Consider the following 24,550-nt stretch of genomic DNA (forward strand, 5'->3'; position numbering starts at 1 on the left):
CGTGGGCTTCGCCATATTTTTGTATGCTAGCCGGGTACAGCAGGCAGGTACGGGCTGCCCCCAACCCCCAGCTGCCTATTTGTACCCGGCTGGGAACCAAAAATATAGAGAAGCCCTTTTTTTTTTAATTATTTCATGAAATAATTAAAAAAAAAAATTACGTGGGCTTCGCCTAATTTTTGAGTCCAGCCGGGTACAACTAGGCAGCTGGGGATTGGAATCCACAGTGCAGGGTGCCCATGCTTTCTGGGCACCCCCACTGCGAATTGCAGTCCGCAGCCACCCCAGAAAATGGCGCTTTCATAGAAGCGCCATCTTCTGGCGCTGTATCCAACTCTTCTAGCTGCCCTGATGCCGGGTGGCTAGCTAGGTAATAATGGAGTTAGGGCTAGCTGTATATTATCAGCTAGCCCTAAGCCCGAAATTCATGGTGTCACGCCAATATTAGACATGGCCACCATGAATTTCTAGTAATGATAAAAAAAAAACACAACACACAGAAAAATATTTTTATTAGAAATAAAACACAACACAATTAGTGACTCCATCTTTATTGAAATAAACCCCCCTCCGCAGTAATCCTGGGTCAGGGTCCCGCGCCGTCCAATCAGGATCCAATATCATCTGATCGGTTTGCTGGAAGGCAAAGCGATCAGATGATGTGTCAGGATCAAGTGCCTGAATCACATCACACATCAGCTGATTGTATAAAAGCCGATTATACAATCAGCTGATGCATCAGTGCAAAAAAAAATAATACTCACTTATGTGCTGTGCTGATGACCGGCAGCTCCTGGAGCGATCGATTGGACAGGAGTCTGATCCTATACGATCGCTGCCGGAGCTGCCGGTAATCAGCTGATGAAGTCCCCTGACGGCAGGATCAGCTGATAGCCGGCCGGGCGCGAAAAAGCCGGCGACACCGCGATCAGCTGATGCGTCAGGTGACTGCATCAGGTGATCCACCGCCAGGTCCTGCAAGCAAGGTCCTGCCCTGGGGAGACTGCACACCGCCAGAGCGGCGGGACCGGGAGGAGATGGGAGCGGGCATGGCACCGGGACCCTGCAGACAGGTGAGTATATGACATTTTTTTTTTTCTACTGTTAACTTTGTTTTTCGCCGCTGCCTCCACCTCCTGCCTGTACATGGCGCCGCACGGAGCTGACATGGCACCGGACGGGAGGTGGAGGCAGCGGTGACGGTACCGGGAGGATTCCTGCTTCTGTGTTTACCAACAGAAGGAATCCTCTTCCTGTACACGTCACTGTAGTGCCCACCCCTTGCGTTTATAGCTGCGTTTTTAGTCATAGAAACGCGGCTATATGCGTTTTTCATTGCGTTTTTAACATCTCATTGAATTCAATGAGTGAAAAACGCAGTGGAAAACGCAGAAATAATTGACATGCTGCGTTTTTGTGGTCACCACAAAAACGCAGCTAAAAAAAAACGCTGTGTGAGGACAGCACTTCTGAAAACCCATTGACATTGCTGGGGAAGCAATGTCACTGCGTTTTCAGCACAAAAACGCGGTAAAAAACGCCGCTAAAAACGCGGCAAAAACGCCTAGTGCGCACAAGGCCTATCAGTGCATAAATATTTTACCAATTCTGAAATAAATGTTTAGTGAACCATCTTCATAGAAATGATATGATTGGCATGTTTTCTATATACTCCCGTAAAGTCTACGTTAGGAAATGGCATAATGTGTCTACGGCCTGTCACTGAGTCATCATGCACAATTAGGCTCCTTGTACATGGCTGTATTACTCACAGAATCCTGTACAATTGGTAAAGTTTTTCATAAAAAAAGGTTTTGAAGCCCTAATACAGCTAAATACATGAGCTATTCAAGAATCTAGGACAAGAGAAGTGTACACATCACATAAATGTATGTTATCCCATAACCCTAGAGTTAGCCATACACATTAGATAGCTGTCAACCCAGTCGGCAGCTATCCCTCCTACCCCATACTTATGCACACTAAGGGGGGCGATTCATTAAGGCTGGTGTAGCACCAAAATTCATTGAGATGCACATGCCATTCAATAAACTTGGTGCATCTTCTCAGAAATGCTACTGCAATCACATATTGGAGTAACATCTCTGGCATACGTCATTAAAATTGCGTAACATGATGAGGTGCCACCATGCCCCGTCCATTTTCGTGGAGCTGGTTGCACTGGTGTGCGCACACCAAAAGTAATAAAGTTTAGCAACTTGTCAAAGTGGTTTACGTCACTTTGATGATCTGGGCTCTAAATGGGGAGAGAGGAGTAAGCTGCTGCCAGACACCTATTGTGGTGTCATCTCTCATCAGAACAAAAGGAAAATATTAACATTCCCAAACCTTCTATCCTCATACACATAAGATGGATGTCTAGCCTTACCAGGTTCTGCTGACTTTAATGTGTATGGATAGCTAATATAGTAATTACACTTTTCAATTTTTTAATAAAAGAACATTAGAAGTGGAGATAGGAAACTCCCCGTGATAAATCTTATTGGAGAAATATGCATCTTTCCCTACTTATCATTTTCTTTTTGTATCCTTTCACAAACTGCTCAAATCTGTCTACAAATCTGTCTGCAATAAAAGATAAAATTACACTTTTTTCCTATAACCATCCATGGATTAGGGAGAGGGGGAGCTGGAGCCAAACAAAAAGCAGAAAGGCACAAAGAGAAACTGCTGAGGTTTCTAATGAAGGGCAAAACTACTAAAGGCTGCTTTAGGCCTCTGCCACATTCACGTGAAAATCACGCACGTGCCGAGAGACACGTATTTCCCCTGCGTGTTGCGTGCAGGTAAGTACGTGTCTCTGGTACATGCGGGACATGTGTGTTCTACGTGTGCTATCCGCGATAGCACACGTAGAACCGGTAATTAACATACTCACCTGGTCCTTCCTGCTGTCCGCGATGCTGTCCGTGGTGCTGATCCTCGGTCTCCAGCCCTCCCGCCTCCCCGCTGTTGCTGCCAGGCAGTGAAGTGAATATTCAATGAGAATAATGAGCGGCGGTCGGCAGCAAGAGGCAGCAGCGGCAGAGACAGGAGGGCAGGAGAAGGTGAGTTAATGTTTTTTTTTTTTTCACTGACACGTGTGTTTTCGCCGGCGCGTGTCACACGGGACTGCATCCACACTACACCCGTGTGGTACGGGTGTGGGCCGTGTGACACCCGTGCTGCGGGAGAAAACACTGACATGTCAGCGCTTTGAAAAACGCACACACGTACAAACGCACACGGACACACGTTCCGTGTGGTTTTACGTGTGTGTGCCTGCTACAATAGGGTAGCATTGGTTAACGTGTCTCCGTGCCGCCGGTACGTGTAAAAAATGACAAACACGTGCCGGCGTCACGGATGTGTGTCACAGGCCTTACACACAGCGACATTGCTAGCGATGTCGCTAGCGAAAGCACCTGCCTCTGTCGTTTGGGCGTCGCGGGCAAATCGCTGCCCGTGGCGAACAATATTACTAGGACGGGTCAAACGTACTTACCTTTCTAGAGACGTTGCTGTGGGCAGTGAACAACCTCTTTTTTAAGGGGGAGGTTCGTGCGCCATCACAGCGACATCACACAGCGGGCCACCAATAGAAGGGGAGGGGCAGAGAGCAGCCGCATTCATGTCCCTCCCACCGCGTTGCCGGAGGACGCAGGAACGCTGTTGGTCGTCGTTCCTGTGGTGTCACACGTAGCGATGTGTGCTGCCTCAGGAAAGACGAACAACCTGCGTCCAGCAAGAGCAACGATATTTTGAAAATGAACGATGTGTCAACAATTAAAGATTAGGTGAATATTTGTGATCGTTAGCGGTCGTTCGTAGGTGTCACACGCAACGACGTCGCTAACGATGCCGGATGTTCGTCACGAATTCTGTGACCTCGACGACATATCGTTAGATACGTTGTTGCGTGTAAAGCGGCCTTAAGAATACAAAATTGGCCCACAACAGTATTTCTCCTTGAAAAGTCAGTTACATTTTGACAACCTATATGATGGACTTCTTTTTCCATTATAACATTGTATATGTTTATTTAGAGGACCTGGCTTATCGCATCTCTGGTAGGAAACTATTGCCTCTACAAATGGCCAATGTAGTAATGAATTTTATCTTTTCGATTTGACAACCAAAGCCTCCGATATCAGTTTGCTACCCATTCTACATTCGGCTTCATAGAGGGGTTCCCCTTACTGTGGACTCCATATGCCCCTAAAGAGCCTTGAAAGGGTTAACCATATTTCTGCAGTCTTCTCTCATCTGAGAAATTGTGTTACAGGATGTGTGGGGATACAAAGTCAGGGGATCAATGGACAATTTACAATACTTGCAGTTGTGTAAATGACACATCTATAACACGTATGTAATGGTGTAACACTCATGGAGCGTGGCGCTGTATGAATCTCTGCGGACTGCAGATTTGTTCTCCATACTGAATCCGATGTTTTCTTTAAATTATTAGTAACTTGAGAAACAAATTCTGCGACTCATTAAAATGCTGCATGATCAGGCTGCACTACAATGACCACAAATCAGCAACAAAGAACACTTAACCACTGAGCTTTTTTGGGAGAAGAGCACAAACAATCCCAATACATTGGTATGACTTCTCCCTGACAGCATATGCGTTACCATGAAAATAATGAACCTTCATGGAGGTATTAACCATTCTAATACACGAAAAAGAGATATAGATTTCTTCTAATAGACACAAGCAGTACATAAGTGACAGTCACCCTGGAATACATGTGCACCGTGATGGACCTTATTAGCCCCACCACTACACTAATATTTCTACCTCCATGTTATATGACAATGCAATTAATGCAACAGACTGCTTGGTGTTGTGACTGCTCCTGCTCACTGACTTCGCCCACACAATCCATGTAAAGAGACTTTCATGTGAACAACGCCACTAGACCTTAAGAGAGAAATTCATAAATAAAACAATAAAAGTAATTGGAATGAGCAGACATTATCTGCTAAATCAGATCAGAATGACAGCTTGGGGCGTCTCACAAGGCAGCGAGAGACGGATCTTACAATGTGTAACTCCAGATAGATGGATGGATGGATGGATGGATGGACAGATAGACAGATAGATAGAGGGATAGATAGATAGATAGATAGATAGATAGATAGATAGATAGATAAATAGATAGATAGATGGATAGATAGATGGATAGATAGATAGAAGGATAGATAGATGGATAGATAGAGGGATAGATAGATGGATAGCTAGATAGATAGATAGATAGATAGATAGATAGATAGATAGATAGATTGACAGATAGATAGATAGAGGGATAGATAGAGGGATAGATAGATAGAGGGATAGATAGATAGATAGATAGATGGACAGATAGATAGATAGATAGATAGATAGATAGATAGATGGACAGATAGATAGATAGATAGATAGATAGATGGACAGATAGATAGATAGATAGATAGATAGATGGACAGATAGATAGATAGATAGGATATAGAGATAGACAGACAGACATGATATAGGGATAGAAAGATGAATGGATGATAGATGATAGATGGATGATAATAAATAAATAGATAGATGATGGATGAATATAAAATAGATAGATGGAATGATAAATGGATGGATAGACAATAGATAATAGATAGATAGATACATAGGTAGATAGGATAAGATGATAGATAATAGATAAAAATACAAACAAGTATTAGAAAGATAAATAGAAAAAAGATAGGTAAGTGATAGATAAAAAGATAGGTCCAAAACTATAGATGATTGTGGTAAAAGAAATGACTTCTGCATAAACTCCACATTAACCATCATTCCCCGCTTGTATTTTTCGGGTCCCTGACTCCCACTGTGGGACATATGAGCAGAGTACAGGCCTCCCGTCCCTCAGTGTACAGTATATACAGTACGGCCGTCCATCAGGCATCTCTCCATTCTGTCAGCCCAATCCAGAAGGATACATTACAGCTGGCAGGATCTTGCCCCTTCCCTGTGATCAGTTAATTAGCTTCCCATGCTATTATTATGCCGTCAAGCAGAATCTACCCACAACTCGGTGTGCAGGCTGAAGAATGGGAAGCTGTAATTAGCCCCAATCTCGTTATAAAATGCTTCATCTAATCAGGCTCCCCAGCTACACACTGACTGGAGTAAGTGTTCTCAAAATAGGAGACGGGAGCGAGTGAGCACAGCATGTACGGCCACACGTACCCAGCGCTATTCTGTGCTCTCTTCCGGCATGTTGCATCCCCTGTATAATTACTATATGTAAGAGGCATGTAAAGCGTGTAGGCAGGCCAGGGAATAGGATACGGCAGATAGTACTTCCTCCTGGCCACATTAACTCATCATGTGTATTATCTCATGCCGGGGAGGTCGTATATACCGTATATATAGTACTGTGCAAAAATTTTAGGCAGGTGTGGAAAAAATGTTGCAAATAATATTGTCAAAACAGATGTGTTACTGTTTGATTTTTAATAATTCACAAAAGGCAAAGTGAACGAAGAAAAGAGAAATCAAATGAATATTTTGTGATATTACAAACTACAGCAAACATACGTGCAAATAGATCTGTGATGTACGGTAGTATTACACGGAGTACTGTGCTGGGCAAGGCTGTGTTCACATCTCATTTACTGCGTATGCCAGGAAAGATGCCAGCAGAAAAGAGAATTATGTCCATAGGGAGACATCAGCTAGACACAGGCCAAAAGAGTTTGTGGAATATCATAGTAGAATTCACTACTCAATACATTGGAATCTAGTGTAAGCATACACAGTAAATAAGACAAAAATGTTTGCCTACAATGGGACCCTATAACGGATACCACTGTATAGCATCTTGAAAAGGTACCCATTTAATGTATACAGTACACCCTATTGTATACAACAATTCCACGCCATATACGTGATCCCAACAGAGTTTTATGCAAATCCTATGTTAAAGTATCTCTGTCACCAGGTGTTTGTAAAAAATCATGAAGGTAAATTTACTGTATATACAGTCATTACCAAAGTCTTGGCACCCTTGAAATTGTTCCAGAATATTATTGCAATTACACATAGTTTGTCATACACATGTTTATTTCCTTTGTGTGTACTGGAAAAACACAAAAAAATGAGAAAAAAAAACAGGTAAATTGAATATCATTGCACACAAATACCAAAAATGTTGGTACATTTCCAAAATTGTGGGTAAACTACTTTTTTTCAAGCTCGTTGAAACTCACCTGTGGCAAGTATCAAGTGTGAGCAGTATGAAAATCACACCTGAAACCGACTAAAAGGGGAGAAGTTGACTCAATCTTTGCATTATGTATTAGTGTGTGCCACACTAAGCATGGGGAACAGAAAAAGAAGAGAAGTCTGTGAGGACTTGAGAACCAAAATTGTTGAAAACTATCAACAATTTCAAGGTTACAAGCCCATCTCAAGAGATCTTGATGTTTCTTTGTCTACGGTCCGCAATATAATCAGGAAGTTTTCACTGTAGCGAATTTCCCTGGATGTGGACAGAAGAGAACAATTGCTGAAAGGTTGCACAGGATAGTCCAGATTGTGGATAAGCAGCCCCAATCAAGTTCCAAAGAGATTCAAGTTGTCCTATAGGCTCAGGATGCATCAGTGTCAGTGTGAATTATCCAACAGCATTTGAACACAAAGACATAAAAAATTAGACTGCAGTTTACCAAATGTACGTGAGTAAGCAAAAATTATTCGGAGAAAGCGTCTGGTGGACATATGAGACCATGATAGAGCTTTTGGGTGAAGCACATCATTCTACTGTTTACCGAAAACAGAAGGAGGCCTTCAAAGAAAAGAACACAATACTTATACTCAAATATGGTGGAAGTTCAAAGATATTTTGGGGTTGTTTTGCTGCCTATTGCATTGGGTACTTTCAGTGTGTGTAAGGCTTCATGAAATCTGTAGATTACCAAAGGATATTAGGTCACAATGTAATGTCCAGTGTCAAAAAGCTGGGTTTGCACCCTAGGTCATGGGTCTTCCAGCAGGACAATAACCCCAAATATACTTCAAGACGCCCCCAGAAATGGATGGAAACAAAGCACAGGAGAGTTCTGAAGTGGCAGCAATGAGTCCGGATCTAAATCCCATTGAACATCTGTGGAGAGATCTTAAAATTACTGTTGGGAGAAGGCCCCCTTCAAATATGAAAGACCTGGAGCAGTTTGCCAAAGAAGAGTGATCCAAAATTCCAGTTGAGAGATGGAAGAAGTTTGTTGATGGATATAACAAGTGATTGAATTCAGTTACTTATTTTAAAGGCTGTGCAACTAAATATTAAGGTGAGGGTGCCGACAATTTTGTCCAGCTGATTTTTGGAGTTCTGTGTGAATTATATCCAATTGTCTTTTTTTCTGTTTTTGTTTTTTTTGTATGTTGTTCCAATACACACAAAGGAAATAAACATGAGTAATTTCAATAAGTTTCTGTGAGAAATACTTAATTTTGTTCAACAATTTCAATGGTACTAATTTATTCTGTCATGACCATATATACAGCAAGAGTTTCAAAAATACTCTACATATACTCAGATTTTGCTATCTTTTTCCTCACTTCAATTGTAGTGATAGAAATGATTACCATGATTATGAGCAGCGTGTTCTTATTGTCATGCTGTAGAATGTCTGCATTTGTGCAACATTTGTATTGCGTTTTATTTCTCTTTTTGACTGTCACGCTCCCTTATGGCTTGCTCAGGGTACTAATATGTGGTTCACGGAAAGGCACAATTTTGTAGAAATACAAAAGAAAATCAAAAACATGCTGTCCACTGGTACTGTTGTAGCTCTCTGTCACTTCACTATGGAATGTGTGAATTTGACTTTCAGGCAACTTGTTAACACTCACCCATAAAATTCACAGGTTTGGTTTCCAAGAAGAATTGACACCGTGCTTCCAGCTCCGAGGTTGTGACCAGTGATCGTTATCATAGTTCCCCCAGACTCTGGACCTCGAGATGGGCTAATGTGAGACACTGTTGGATTCTGGAAGTGAAACAAAGGAGGCAATCAATTTTTAGGTATTCTTCTATATTGTGTCGATAAGCATTTATGTATCTACTACTCGTAACACAATGCTACTCTTCAGTCCGTCAAGTGGCCTTCTAAAAGTGGTCAAAGTATCTTTCCGGCTTTTATGCTCTCTGCACCAAGTGCTAAGGAAAGGAGCCAAGAGTATACGAAGGTAGCAATTCTTTTTATGATATGGAGAAGCTTTAATGCCGTTTGCTAGCCTGGCAGAAAAATCTCTGATAGTAGACTTGAAGCCAGAAACAAACAGAGTAAGAAAATGGAGCCAATAAATAAGCCAAATAAAAGAATGGGTTCCAGATAAACAGACAACTTAATAGATGACAGCCAAGGGCATAGGCAGATTCATAAGTGGCTGATAAAAATATACGGCAGCCCTGTTTCAAGTATTTACAATTATTCTATTTGCAGACTCTTCTTCTAGCCCACAGCAATAACCTGCAGTGAGCAGACAACAGAATGGCTGGAATAAGGGGTATTATGTCTCTCATGCAAAGCAATAATGATAAAAGTAGATAGGAAAATCTGAGGATATTCGGGGCACTGTGGAGATACTGCCTCTGGAATGTGCCATGTCGCTCGCTGCTGAGGAGAGAGATGGAGCAAGACGCCGAGGTCTCAGAAAGGTTGTTACAGGTTCAGGTTCCCATAAATCAGAAATAATGAGTGGGATTGTGTCTTGTGGGTCCAGGTACGCCGCGGCGGAATCCATTATATTGTTGGCAGCTACACATGATCCTGGGAGAGTGGGATGTCTGAATATGTAGCTTAGATGCTGCAGATATGCTGCATTCTCAATTTAAGTGCTACTGCCAGAAGCCGGGCAACCTGAATCCCACGTCCGCCCGACCTTGACCGCGTGACCTTTATCCAGATGTTATTTTGCAATATACAGTGCGCCATCTGATTTAGTGAGATAAAACCTTCCCTGTTCTTCAGCGGCCACATTTGATAACATCACGTTACCATCCTATTGTGGAGGCGAGACCAGCCAATAGTGCAGGAGTCAAGGTCACTCATATCTAAGGAAAAGAGCTGAGGACTTTATTGGAAAATGTTCAGGAAAACAAACAGTGTATGAGTCAGGTAATTGTGAATTATTGGCTTCCTATGGGATGGACTGGGAGGCGGGAGACAAGGACAGATTCTCCATACAGTGCTATAGAGAGCGCTCGGTGGGTCTGAGAAATAGGTAGATCGTAAGGTACAGAACTAATCAGGATCATTTTGTGCAAGGCTGAGATCGGTTCTGAAATTATGTGGGACATTTTTATGTGTAAAATAATTCTTTTATTATGCTTTTTTAATTCTATTTCATTATTTATTTTCCACTGTTTGCCAAATTGAAACAGTCCTTATCATTATCATTCAATAATCACAATGTTGCCACTCAGCTGAGCTGAGATTTTGATAACTTTTCATTGTACAAAAGAGGGAGTGAAAGCATAATCAAACTTTTTAATAATTTTGGATATGTTGTTAGAATTATTAAGTGCTGCTCATCGGTAGGAGTCAGTGCCCCAATACTACCACTGATTGCCAAAACCAGGCGTGCACAACCTTTTTGGTTTGTCCGCCACATTGTCAGATTGAACCAACCCCAGGGACTGCAATATTACCATAATATTTCCTTCTGAGATGTTTACTGCATTCTGAAGAATGTGCCATATAAATGTAACAGGTGTAGAGAGCTCCCACCTATCGGGAAGGTACAGATACCCTTCTCATGGGTTCTCAGCCCAGAAAGGAAGAGAATAAGTGGTTAACTCTCTTTATTGTAGCATATGCCAGATGCTGAAACAGTTGAGTGTTTTGAACGTACCGTAGGAGCACTCATACATGGCCACTTCTTTGCCTCATCCACTCCTTTTTCTGATACAGGATCAGGACTCACCCCTTCTTGAATAATAAGTCCGGCCGACAAATGTCCACACAGCACACCAGTCATAATTACCTATCCCCAAAGAGCTACACACCATTGGTCTTCCCCATGAGAAGTCAAATACAATTGTCATCGGACAAGATGCAGATGGTTGGTGGCCAAACAGAAGGTATCACAGGCCATATGTGGATCCATTTTGTACACTCCTCGCCAAAACCAAGGTGCAGAGGCACTTACATTATCCTACAGTGAGTGGAGGAACCACAACCTTTTTATTTTGACAAAAAGAAACATGATATATCAGCTCACCATGTCCACTAGATGAATCCCCTGATCCTACAAATCAACACAGAAGGAAGCCTTGGCGTGGCTTTGGTAATAGAGGATACAACTAGAAACCCTGAGACGTGGAACCATTTCACAATGGAAACAATTTCTAGATAAAATTTCACATTTATTTCATTTTGATAAAAAGTATGACTAACAATCAGGCAATCCAGGACCATGATTAAGGTGTAGCCGAAACGCGTTGGTCTCATCTTCTTGTTCACTAAGATGTTTTTACCCTTGTCTGAATGTGAATCATACCTTTTATCAAGATTAAATAAATATCAAGATGTTTATTCCATTGTGAGATGGTTCCATATCACTGGATTATCAGTTTTTTCCTGAACGATTCCGGCCCTTGGTTTGAGTAAACTGAATGGTGGGGGTCTCAGGATTCAGACCCCCACCAATCAACTGCACATGAGAGGGTTACAGCATATCAAAAGCACAGCACGTACAGAACTACTATCATTACATTGTTGGTATATTGGGCATACTGTCAGGACACGTGGCAAATAGACATAGAGATAGATAAGAGTCAGCATCCAAATCAGGTGATGAATAATCAAGGCATCCTTTGTTCTGCCATACTGATCATGAAAATGATAAAAAAAAGAAAAATTGGTAGAAAACCGGAAGTTACGGTAATTTTGCCAACCGATATCATCATGTATGTGTGCATGTGGCCCTATCCTCATCAGTCAGTGGAAGACATATTAATCACAAACTGTTCTGCAATATTACAAAGGGCATTTAATTGTGGAAATTTTTTGGGTGTGAATATGACATGGGCAGTCACCTGAGACACAGAGAGAGTAACAAAGCTAAGGTCACCATGAAGGAGAGGATTTTCCTTTTGGAAGAACGGACGTCATTAATTAGCAGAGAAAAGAATGACGTCTGTTATATGAAGTGGCTCCCTTAAATGTCGCCATTAATAGGATTAACTCCTCCTAGGGCCCTCATTCTGCCTATCTGTACTTTCCAGGCTACTTTTGTTAAATGACATCATAAAGCACAAAGTGACAGTTATGGCTTGTTACATGATTAAGGGGAGCCGCGTGCAGTTGAGCTGCAGAAAGCTTAGCATTGATTTTTCAGAAAAAATGTGTCATTTTATCATGAGCTTGAGCAAACCTATAATTTGCTGCTTGGGAGGACTAGGTGGATTGGAGAAGAGAGCTGCGGCTTCCATCGTTTCTATTAGCTGTGCACTAACAAAGTAAATTACAGGCAAACAGTCACAACAGAAATGGGCCACTGGAAGAAGGGCTTAGAAATTGGCCAACCCGGTGAAAATGCCAGAGCGGTCCCTTTTATGACTTTTGTAGTATGATTAATACTCAAAACTTTTTTTAAGGACTATAGATACTTTTAATGATATGAAGAAAAGTCCCCAGACATATCTGCTTCAATTACACCCATCCTCACTACTCCTATAATAATGCAGAACATTGTCAGCTTAGAACTGACCATTATTATGGACTGGAGAGGACCAGTCCACCATGTCAGCTTTATAGATCCATCTTGGTTGTGTGTCTGGAACAGCTAACAGCTTTATATATCCATCTTGGTTGTGTGTCTGGAACAGCTAACACAACCTTTGTAAAACTCCTTTCTGATAGTGTCTGCTCAGTTTGACGAGAACCCATTTCATAAGGGCACGGAACAGAAAGATAGATATGTTATGAATGCTGTTTGCTACTCACCACAAAGCTGTACTGCTGCAAAGATCGGGCCATGAACTCTGGTTTACATTCCCCGATACACAGAAGCACTGGTCCAGAGCTGGATGTAGCAGGCGCCGGGCCCATCTCACATACAATTCTGCAAAAAGAATAAAACAGAACCCTCAATACATTCAAGGACATGCAGGCTTTTCATATTTAGTTCATTTACTTTGAAAGCTTCCATCTTGCCCGCACCCTTGAGAATCAAGTCTGCTTGCCTACCATTAATTTCATCCTCTTCACTCTTTACTGCCTTGTCTTTGTGCTTTTCCACCCACATGGCTTTGCCATCCACTCTTGTTTTTTATGAGCTTTCTTTCAGGCTCTAACGTGTTTACGCTATCTCCCCGATTCTAGCATCTAACATGCCCCCCACTGTTCCCCATCACCCTTCTCCGCTTCCCTCCAGCTGACTGTCTCTTTTTCCTATTAGAACCCTCCAGAGATCTGCATTAAGCTCGCAGATTGCCAGATGGACACCCCTGGATTCACACCAATAAAAGTAACAGCAGCTCACAAAACCTTAACCCTTCTGTCATTTTACACTGCAGTGCATCTGGAAAGCCCCAACTGAAAGCGCTGCGGACTAAGAGCTTAAGTCTCTACGGGAAACAGTCTCTAAGCGTAGATTTAGAGGTGCTTCGAAACCCAGATGGATGGAGTCAGGCTCTGTCAGCCATGACAGATGAGAAAAAGTGCTGTGTGATCCCCAATTGTGTCCTAACACAAAAGGGGGAACACTCCATCATCCTGACATCTGCACTTGTAAGCCCCAGTCCGGCTGTTCTTTTCTATGTCTGAGAGCTCTGCGGTAGGCACAATTTTCACACTGTAGAGACAGGTGCAAATAAGAAATGCTTTAATGTTTCCGAAATGTATATAAGAACCCAAAGTCATTGTGTATTTCCTCAGAATCAATGAGATGCATTTAAATATCCAGTCTACTAGTCAGAACATTCATTCTGTGCCATTAGTATTCTACCCCTCTGCTCCAGGCATATGGCACTATCTACAGTATAGTAATCCTGTCCGTCCACGTATATGGATTAGGTGGGATTAGGGAAGGGAATCTATCACCAAGGAAGGTGATTTTTCCATAAAAAGTTTTCAGTAGTCCTAGCTGATATACTTATAGAAATATATTAAGGGCCAGTATGTATAGGACAATGGCTGTGCTGCAACATCTGTCCATGAACCATGACGCTATTATCATCATTTGTTTGTAAGGTGTTATCTGTGTCTGTGCAGGACACGTAACTACATTGTGGATGCTGATTTTTTTCATTTAAACATAGCCCATTTTGGAAAATGTTTTCCTATCGCACACTTCGTCGCGCAGCCTATAAATAGATCGGAGGCCCATTACGGCACACATATGCTCATCTCAGAGGCATTCTTTCTTCCGCCTACCATTCTATCCATTTTTCTTTGACATTTTTCTTTGTGCAAGAAATGACTTACTGCTGGTCTTGGCTTTACCTGCCATTATCTGATTGCCAGCGCCTAGGAAAGATTCTCTGCGCTCCCTCTTACTATATAAATTACATGTATCGAAACAAGGAAACAAACTCACTTCTGCATTGGCAAGGGTTAACATATAGCAGACCTTGCACCACATTCAGTAGATTACCGTAGATTGGTCAGAATAGTGACTGCAGAGCTGAATAAAAGATGAGTTTCGTTTTTTAATTACTCATCACTGTTGCAGACATATTAGCTAGTAAAGTATAGATGCTAATTTTCCCTAAGAGGAGCTTTTATGAGTTAAACCAGTCACAATATGGAATATTGGATGCAGAGCTGAATAAAAACTATTTTTTATTATTATTTTTTAGCTTGCAAAGTTAAGATTCTAATTTACGCTAAGACCAAGGGGTCGTTAGCAGAAATTTTGGAAGGTCAGACAGGATAAGGGACTAGAGTAGAGCGAGCTGTGAGCAAGCAACTCTACATCTGCAGTGTTCATCTCACGGCACTGTCAGAGTAGGTGGAGGGGCAGTATGGCAGAGATAACAGAGAAATCAAATGACACACAGCTCTGTTCTACTACCATCTCCATCTTGTTGTAATAACAGTAGATACTGCCAGTGAGATCAGTGAAGAGAGCAGAGCTGTGTGCAAGCAACTCTATATCTGCAGTTTTTATCTCACGGCACTGTCAGAGTAGGTGGAGGGGGCGTAGAGTAGAGCTGATAGTGGCGTCATCTGATAGCTGTAATGACACACAGCTCTGCTCTACTACCATCCCCATCTTGCTGTAATCACAGTAGATACTGCCAGTGAGATCAGTGAAGAGAGCAGAGCTGTGTTCAAGCAACTCAACATCTGCAGTGTTCATCTCACGGCACTGTCAGAGTAGGTGGAGGAGGCGTAGGGTAGAGCTGATAGTGGCGTCATCTGATAGCTGTAGTGATACACAGCTCTGCTCTACTACCATCCCCAGCTTGTTGTAATCACAGTAGATACTGCCAATGAGATCAGTGAAGAGAGCAGAGCTGTGTTCAAGCAACTCAACATCTGCAGTGTTCATCTCAAGGCACTGTCAGAGTAGGTGGAGCTAACACAAACATCGAATGAGAGCTGTAATAACACACAGCTCTGTTCTACTACCATCCCCCACTAGCAATAACAGTAGACGCCAGCAGTGATATCAGGGAGGAGAGCAGAGCTATATTTCATTATATTGTCTTACACAGAGAAACTCTGTTCTGACATTCTCTGGGGGGTGGGGTTCTTTTTCAACCCTGTCATGATGCCTCCTGCATTTGATTGGTCAGTGTCATGAAGGGGATAAGTAAACAGTTCCGGAGACAAATTTATGTTAATGCCCATTAGGTTTTAGCGATAATTAGAAAATGAAATTTAATAGCCAATAATTCTACAAAGAAAATAAGGAATTGAAATAAAATAAACCCTATGTTTTATTCAGCCCTGCAGCCACTTTTCCACAATGTGGACAGTTTAACATGCTAAAACTGGTGAGAGGTGACATATAAGTGCTATCCTCTCAGTTTCATGACTATTTGCATTCTCATTATTCATTTAGGAGTGCTTACACTCCCTTGTGACTCAGTATTAGGCCTTATTCAGATGGCCATAATCTGACACATTTTAATAATGTTATGAAAATCCCATCCCAACCATGCGTTAAACTGAACCAGAACTATTGGCAGAGGCATAATGACCACAGTCACAGAGGTAACAACTGGGCATGAGGGGGCAGGGGGCCCGCCGGTTCCCGCACATGTTGCAGCTGGATGTGTATCCTCGGATGCACATTAAGCTTAAGTGTATTGTTGTGCAGAGACCCATCGGGTTCCTGCATTGCAATATAATCTGCCATCCAAACAAAGACTGGCAGCTGATGTCAGTGTGCCCGTGACTGGGGCCACATGACAGTGAAATCATGCACTGCCAGTCGCTTACATGCCAAAGTCAGTTACCAACTTAAGAAGAGGCTGCTGGGGGCTGGGGGAGCAGAGGAAAAGTGAATAGAATTGTTTGGGGGGGTTTTAATACATTAAAAAACAGTGACAGAACGGAAGACATATACACCAGGATGGGGAACATATATTCCAGGAAGGAGCCCAGTAAGGGGGACATATATAACAGAATGAGGGGCATATATACCATGTTAGGGAACAAATATGCCAGGATGGGCCCAGGATGGAGGACATATATTCCAGGATGGACCACATATACAGTATACTAGAATGGGGAACTTATATACCAGGAAGGGGCCCAGGATGATGGCACATATATACCAGGATTGGGGACATATATACCAGGATGGTATTAGGATGGAGAACAAATATACTAGGATAAAGGACATATATACCAGGAGGGGCCCAGGATGAGGGACTTATATACCAAGATGGGACCATGATGAGTAACATATATATCAGGATGGGTGACACTTTTACCAGGATGTGGAACATATTTATCAGGATGGGCCCAGGATGGAGAACATATACTCCAGGATAGGAGACATATATACCAACATTGGGCAACATTAGTACAGGATGGGGACATTACTACATAATGGGGGAGGGGCAATTCATATGTCCTTATAGGATTTTAATTGTTACAAGGACCCATACTTCTAACATGCGGTAGGAGGTCCAGGTCCAAAGTTCACACCGGGGCCCGTCATACTCAAGTTACAGCACTATTGGTATTGCAGCGTTCTATAATAATGGTAGTTTGCGTCAGTAGACTTGAAATCAAGTCTGGACTTGAAACCATAATAAAGATGCAACAATGCAGCAGCTTAACAGAAGTCTGAATAAGGCTGTAACCTGTCCTGCTGTATAAGCAGGTCATTCACATAGTGCATGCTACACAGAGATTGTGATGGGTGGCTAACTGAAGCATCCGTCAAATGTAGACTATACTGATCTATTCATCTACTTAAAATGTACTTGGAATTAAAAATCCACTCTTTTTTTTCAAGACTGGAGGGAGGTTTTTTTATTCTACTGTTAACTGATTGTTGCCTATGTTACTGGCCACAGCTGAAGCCTAGCAGCAGTGGTCATATATACGCAGTGGTTACAAGCTTTCATACATCGCACTGTTAGGCCATGTGCGCACGCTGCGTTTTTGCATGTTTTTTGGTCTCAAAACTGCATGAATTTGTTCCTACCCCAGCAAAGTCTATAAGATTTTATTTTGGCTGTCCGCACATTGCAGTGTTTTTTTTGCTGCGTCTTTGTGGTGACCACAATGATGCAGCATGTCAATTCTTTTTGTGTTTTTCACTGCGTTTTTCACCCATTGAATGCACACATACTTACCTGCCTAGCGACGTCGCTGTGGCCGGCGGACAGCCTTCTTTCCAAGGGGGCGGTTCATACGGCGTCACAGCTACGTCACACGGCAGGCATCCAATAGAAGCGGAGGGGCGGAGAGCAGCCGAAGGAAAGTCATGCCCACCTCGTTGCTGGAGGACGCAGATACGATGTTGTTCCTCGTTCCTGCGGTGTCACACGTAGCGATGTGTTGCTGCCTCAGGAACGACGAACAACCTGCGTCCAGCACCATCAATGATATTTAGGAGTTGAACGACGTGTCAACGATCAACGATTAGGTGAGTATTTGTGATCGTTAGCGGTCGTTCGTACGTTTCACACGCAACAACGTCGCTAACGAGGCCGGATGTGCGTCACGAATTCCGTGACCCCCAACGACATCTCGTTAGCAATGTCGTTGCGTGTAACAGGGCCTTTAGTTCCTGATTCGTGCAGTGTCAGTGCAACTTCGTTCCTCCAACATTACAGAGGCAACCTGCTAGCATCAACGGAGGGTGCACATTTCAGCAAGTAGAGCAGCGATGCCGCTGGTCCGAGTTTCCCAGCAAACAGGAATCTGGGAGGCAGGAGAGCGGTGCGCTCCAAAAAACAAGCTAAGACAACTGCTTTAACAGAGTTATTTCAATAGGGGTTCAGAATATATGCTTAAACAGATGACACTATAGGCTATGCCTGACAGATGCCAATGGTAGGCATCCCTTTATCCTATCCCTTTATTTAAGCAGTAAATAATGAAAAGCTATTGATGAACTGATGACATATTCATTAGTGGATGCCTATGACAGATGCCATACAATAGCATCCATCACGCATAAGCTGCTATATTGAGAAAAGTAAACAATTAAAAAAAAAAAAAAATTCTTGAAAATTGTTATATTTTTTTGGAGAGGTGTATACTGGCATATGCTGACCAGGCAAAGGCAAAATGTACCGTGGTTTTTCAGATAAGACGGCCATATGGACACATTTAGCATGTACATGAAAACATGATGAACTACCCGTCATAAAGATCCAGCCATTTAAGGCTATATGCGCACTGAGCGTTTTTCGGGTGCGTTTTTGGGCTCAAAACTGCATGACTTTGCTTCCCCAGCAAAATCTATGACTTTTCATTTTTGCTGTTCGCACACAAAACTTATTTTTTTAGCTGTGTCTTTGAGCTAAAAAATAAATGGACATGTCAATTCTTTCCTGCGTTTTACTGCGTTTTTCACCCATGCAATGCATTGTAAAAACGCAGCAAAACGTACTGATCAAAAACGCAGCCAAAAATGCACCGAAGCGCGGTAAAAACGCATGCGTTTTTACCGGTGTATTTTTGCTGCAGGTGCGTTTCTTTGCGTCAAAAAAACGCTGTGCGCGCACATAGCCTAATTCCCATTCACTAGAAGGGCTGGTTGTTAGAGAACGGAGCATGGTGATTGGGACCTAGCATTAAATAGTGGATTTTTAAGTAATTACTGTTTTAATTTTTCCATTACAGCAGTATTAAGGGGGCAGAAGGAACCCACAGGGCCCTTAACCCTTCCACGACCGAGCTATTTTCCGTTTTTCCTCTCCTTATTCCAAGAGCCATAACTTTTTTTATTTTTCTGTCCACATAACTGTGTGAGGGCTTGTTTTTTGCAGGACAAGTTTTACTTTTGGAAGACACCATTCATTTTATCACATGATGCACTGAAAAGCAATAAATAAATTGCAAGTGCGTTGAAATTGCAAAAAAAAGTGCAATTCCACAATTGTATTTTGTTTTTTATTTACCATGTTCACTATACAATACAACTGATGTGGCATGGTTCCCCAGGTCAGTAACATTACGCAGTTCCCAAGCATGTATAGCACATTCATGTTCAGTGGTAAAAAATTTTTTTTTTAAATTTGTAAAAATGTGGCTTGCGTCTTCATTTTCCAAGAGTTGTAACGTTTTCAATTTTCAAGATGTATAATTGGTGGAGGAAGGTTGAACTAGATGGACCTAGGTCTTTTTTCAACCTATGTAACTATGTAAGATATAGGGCTGTGGAGAGTTGTTTTTGGTACCCGGAGCTGACATTTTTTACCGATACCATTGTTGCGTAGATACAATGTTTTGATCCTCTCTTTTTGCTGTGGTCAAAAACTGTGATTCTGGCATTATGCTTTTTTTTCTGTTACGCCGTTTACAGATCAAATTCAGTTATGTTATATTTTGCTAAATTAGACTTTTACGAATGCAGCAAGACCAAATATGTGTTTTGGGTGTTTTTTTCCAATTGATTTAGTTTAAATTGGGAAAAAGGAGAGTGATTTTAAAGTTTATATTTATTTTAAACATTTTTTTTCCACTTTTTACTGTACTTGTTAGTCCCTTTAGTTGAATTGATCCTGTGATCATCTGATCGCTTGTGCTGTATACAGTAGTTCTACAAACAGTGAAAATCATGATCTCCTATGAATGCCAGACAACAGGAGACAAGATGCTTTTCAGCAGACCCCCAGCTGTCATGGTAAACCATCGGTGCCCTGGACATTATACCCATGGCTGTTAGAGGCAGATGATGGCTAAATAAATTCAGCCATCATCTGCCAGGAAAGATGTGGGCTCGACATGTATCAAAGGCAGAGACACGACATGACGTAACTGTAAGTCATATGCTGTGAAGAGGTTAAAGGGAACCTGTCATGTTGATCATGGTATCTGAACTGCAGGCAGAATATTATAGAGCAGGAGGAGCTGATCAAATTGATTGAGATTTTTTGCAGGAAAAGTTTCTATAAACCTTTTACTTTATTCATTGAAATCCCTCTTGTTTGTATGTATAGGTGTCCAGTGGGCGGTCCTATTCAGAAATTGCATGAGTCCGGTGGGCGGTCCAGTTTAGTGATTGTCAGTCTTCCTTGTATGACTGTCCATGCAGAGCTGTAGAGAGTCACTAATAGGACTGCCCACTTGACTCATGTACAAAAAACACCAGGGATTTCAATGCATAAAATACAAGTTAGGCTATGTGCGCACGTTGCGTAAAAACATGCAGTTACGCTGCGCTTTGTAGCGCAGCGTAACTGCATGCGTCCTGCGGCCCCTGCACAGTCTATGGAGATTGTGCAGGGGCCGTGCGCACGTGGCGTCTAAGAGCGCAGCGCTTCGGCTACTGCCGAAGCGCTGCGCAAAAAGAAGTGACATGTCACTTCTTTCCTGCGCTTTGCCAGCAGCTCCTGCTCTGTCTATGGCAGGAGCTGCAGGCAGAGCGCATGGAATCGGCGCTCACTACGGACATTTCTGCAGCGATCTAAAGCGCACATGTGCTCTTCAGATCGCTGCAGAAATTTCTGCAGGGCTTGTACGCAACGTGCGCACATAGCCTTATACTATTTTTTTTTCAACCAATCTATATATTTTGCTCAGCTTCTACTTCTATATATTATGCTTCAGATAACGTGCACAATGTGCCAGGTTCCCTTTATTCTTTGTAATGTTCACTGCAAGGAAGACTGACCAGTCGTGTACAGGGGGTCATGCTCACTTAGTATGTCTAAAACAGTTCGGAAGACTTATTTTATGCAAAGTCCAAGCTCAGAACCCTGGCTTTTCTTGCTGCAGCAAGGTTATATGTTATATAAAGCAGTCAAAAGGTAGTCTTACTGTTCAGCAATGATGTACTTCTCCTCCACAGGAGTGCATTGTACTCCCGCCACCAGTACATTGTTGGCAATCTCAGAGAAGTCTAGGCCAAGGTTCACTCCCCGAATAGTGACGCGGGTGCCTCCTTCTGGGGGTCCAGACACAGTGAGAATCTAGAAGATCAGCAAGAAGAATACATATTAGACTACCTAACTACTACCAGATATATTTAATGTATAAGTAAAGAGTAAATAAATGATTTGTGTCTGACTGTACTCATTATGGATAATTCCATACAACAAGGTTTATTTCTTAGAAAACATTGACCTTCATTGGACTGAAGACTGAGTGGAATATAGGATGTCGGTTGTCGGTTGTCTGAACTCTTTCAAAAAAGGATTTGGCAGAACATTTTAGAGGCAGAGGGTCAAATAAGGATCAATTTCACAATGAAAGGTCTTGAAAACCATTTGTGTGTGTCATCAATTAGCTGACATTCTGAGAACATGATCTGTATATGTGGCTCATGAAAGGGTATCTGAAGCAGCTAGGGCAATATGGTGGCTCAGTGGTTGCACTATTACTTTGCAACGCTGGGGTCTTGGGTTCAAATCCCAAAAATGACAATGTTTGAGTGGATTTCATCTGGTTTCATCCCTCACGCCAAAGACATACTGATAAGAAATTTACACTGTGAACCTCAATGGGGACAGAAATGTTTATTTCTGTACAGCACTGCAGAATATGATGGTGCCATATAAGTTAGCATAATAAATAAGTTTCAGAACAAACTCTAACAAAAAACATCAGAACAATAGCATATTAACATTAAAATACCCCATATGTAGCAACAGATACGTACAATGCGTAAATGCAACTTATGCACACACATACCATCCAAGCTATAGGCAGCCTAGGGTGCCCTGTATGTAAAGCATGGCAGCCGTAATAGAGTCCACTCTCACATATATATAATGCATAAAGCTCCAGGCACTGAAGTGGCTGATTTTGTAGGAGCAGCACAGACCAGGGTTTCTCTGTGACCTACATTCCTTTGGACGCTAATTGAGCAGTTTGGAAGTAACTGTGTCACAGCTCAGCCCCCCGGCTGGGACAGAATGAGTTTTATTAATTACAGCTGGAGAAATGCACGATAAAAACAACATACACCACCGATGTATACACACCGCCACACGCCCCGCAACCGGGAGAAACTCATGCCTGTTTACTAAAATAAACCCACACAAATCCATACACCATATGTGAAGGCAGCCGTGATGGAGGAAAGACAGGCAGCAAGATATATAGATGATACATACATAGATGTGAGATAGCTAGGGATGGATGGATGGATGGATACATAATGACAGATAGAAAGATAGATACATAATGATAGATAGATACGATAGATAGATACGATAGATAGATAGATAAGAAAGATAGATAGATATGATAAATAGATATGATAGATAGATACGATAGATAGATAAGATAGATAGATAGATAAGTGCCTGTCCAGCTGAGCTGGGCAGATTCCCTCTACACCTAGCAGCTCTGAAGAGGTCACTATCATTTCAGGCTCACCTACAGAGTAGCACACCACCACACCAGTGAAGAGAGGAGGCAGCCACATATGGATCAGAATCAGCAGCTCCATCCTCACCACTCAGTCCGATGTCTACCTCTGCACCACCTATATACCACCGCCAGAGTCCCCCTACTTCAATCCAGACAGCTTTGAGATCTTACAAGAAGAAGCCACCCATTATCAGGTCCTGGGCAAAGTTCTCATCTTTGGAGACCTCAATGCAAGAACAGGGAGAGAAAAAGACTTTCTGACCACAGATGGAAACATCTACATATTTGGGGCAGAGAACGACAGTCACGACTCAGAACACTCAGAGAGAAACAGCTATGACAGTACAGTCAACAAAAGTGGCAAAAAGCTCCTGAACTTATGTAAAAGTTTAGGTCTTCATATTCTTAATGGACGTACAAAGGGAGACTCACTGGGAAGATATACACTAAACTCCCATGTAGGAAGGAGTGTAGTAGACTACGCCATTACAGATATGGACCCGGCAAATATTAGCGCCTTCATAGTCACCCCACAAACGCACCTGTCAGACCACAGCCAACTTCTCCTGTACATAAAATCTACAGAGAAACCATCCACACAAAAGCCACAGCAGAGCAGCCTCTACAACCGACCTCCATCCTATAAATGGTCCAAGACGTCAGAAATAAAATATAAAGAGGCTCCCAACAGACCGGAATTACAGGAGATGCTCCACAACTTCTACAGCTACAAGTACAAGTCAAACCCAGAAGGAGTGAATCAAGCTGCAAAAGACCTCAACAAAATATTCCACACCATGGCCAAATTGTCCGACCTCAAACAAGTCAACTACAAGAGGCCAAAAGAAAAGCAGATCAATGGTTGGTTTGACAAAGAGTGTAAAGCCGTTCGAAAGACCCTGAGAACAGCCTCAAACAATAAACACAGATACCCCAACAACCCAGACCTGAGGGAAGCCTATGACACCATACAAAAGCAGTACAAAACCATCCTCAGGAGGAAGAAGCAGAGCTACATCTCTACCAAACTTAGCCAACTCCAAGACGCCCTCCAAGACAACTCCTTCTGGGAAATATGGAGCCACATGGACACAAAGAGCAAGAAAAAGAATGACACCCATATCCAAAATGGCAACATCTGGCTCCAGTACTTCAGAGACCTCTACAAAGACATCCCAAAAGAAGGACTAAGCCAAGAGCAGGAAAACATAACATCAAAACTAAAGGCAATGGAAGAGAAAATCAAAAACTTCCAAAACCCACTGGACACACCAATTACATTACAGGAAGTTGCAGAGAAAATCACTTCCATAAAGTGTAAAAAATCTAGTGGTCTGGATGGAATCCCCCCAGAGATGTTGAAGTACAGCCCACCAGAAATTCAAGCTGCAATAGTTAAACTGTTCAACATTGTGCTGAGTGGTGGTTACTTCCCTCGTACCTGGAACCAAGGACTCATTACACCGATCCACAAGAGTGGGGACAGGTATGACCCTGCCAACTACAGAGGCATATGTGTCAGCAGTAACTTGGGAAAACTGTTCAACAGCATCCT

At 42.4% G+C, this 24,550-nt stretch overlaps 1 protein-coding gene across 1 annotated transcript in view; it reads right to left on the bottom strand.

Annotated features, from left to right (window-relative positions):
* The window catches only part of PLXNA2 (plexin A2), a 408,755-nt gene that overhangs the window by 67,531 nt on the left and 316,674 nt on the right, over positions 1-24,550 (bottom strand). The window contains exons 13-15 of the mRNA XM_075335732.1: positions 21,439-21,590; positions 12,985-13,102; positions 8,885-9,021 (exon numbers count right to left, since the gene is read on the bottom strand). Of these exons, the coding sequence (XP_075191847.1) occupies positions 8,885-9,021; positions 12,985-13,102; positions 21,439-21,590 (407 nt within the window). The remainder of the gene's footprint in view (positions 1-8,884; positions 9,022-12,984; positions 13,103-21,438; positions 21,591-24,550) is intronic.

Source organism: Anomaloglossus baeobatrachus, chromosome 2 (genome assembly GCF_048569485.1).
Source record: "Anomaloglossus baeobatrachus isolate aAnoBae1 chromosome 2, aAnoBae1.hap1, whole genome shotgun sequence".
Taxonomy (NCBI): domain Eukaryota; kingdom Metazoa; phylum Chordata; class Amphibia; order Anura; family Aromobatidae; genus Anomaloglossus; species Anomaloglossus baeobatrachus.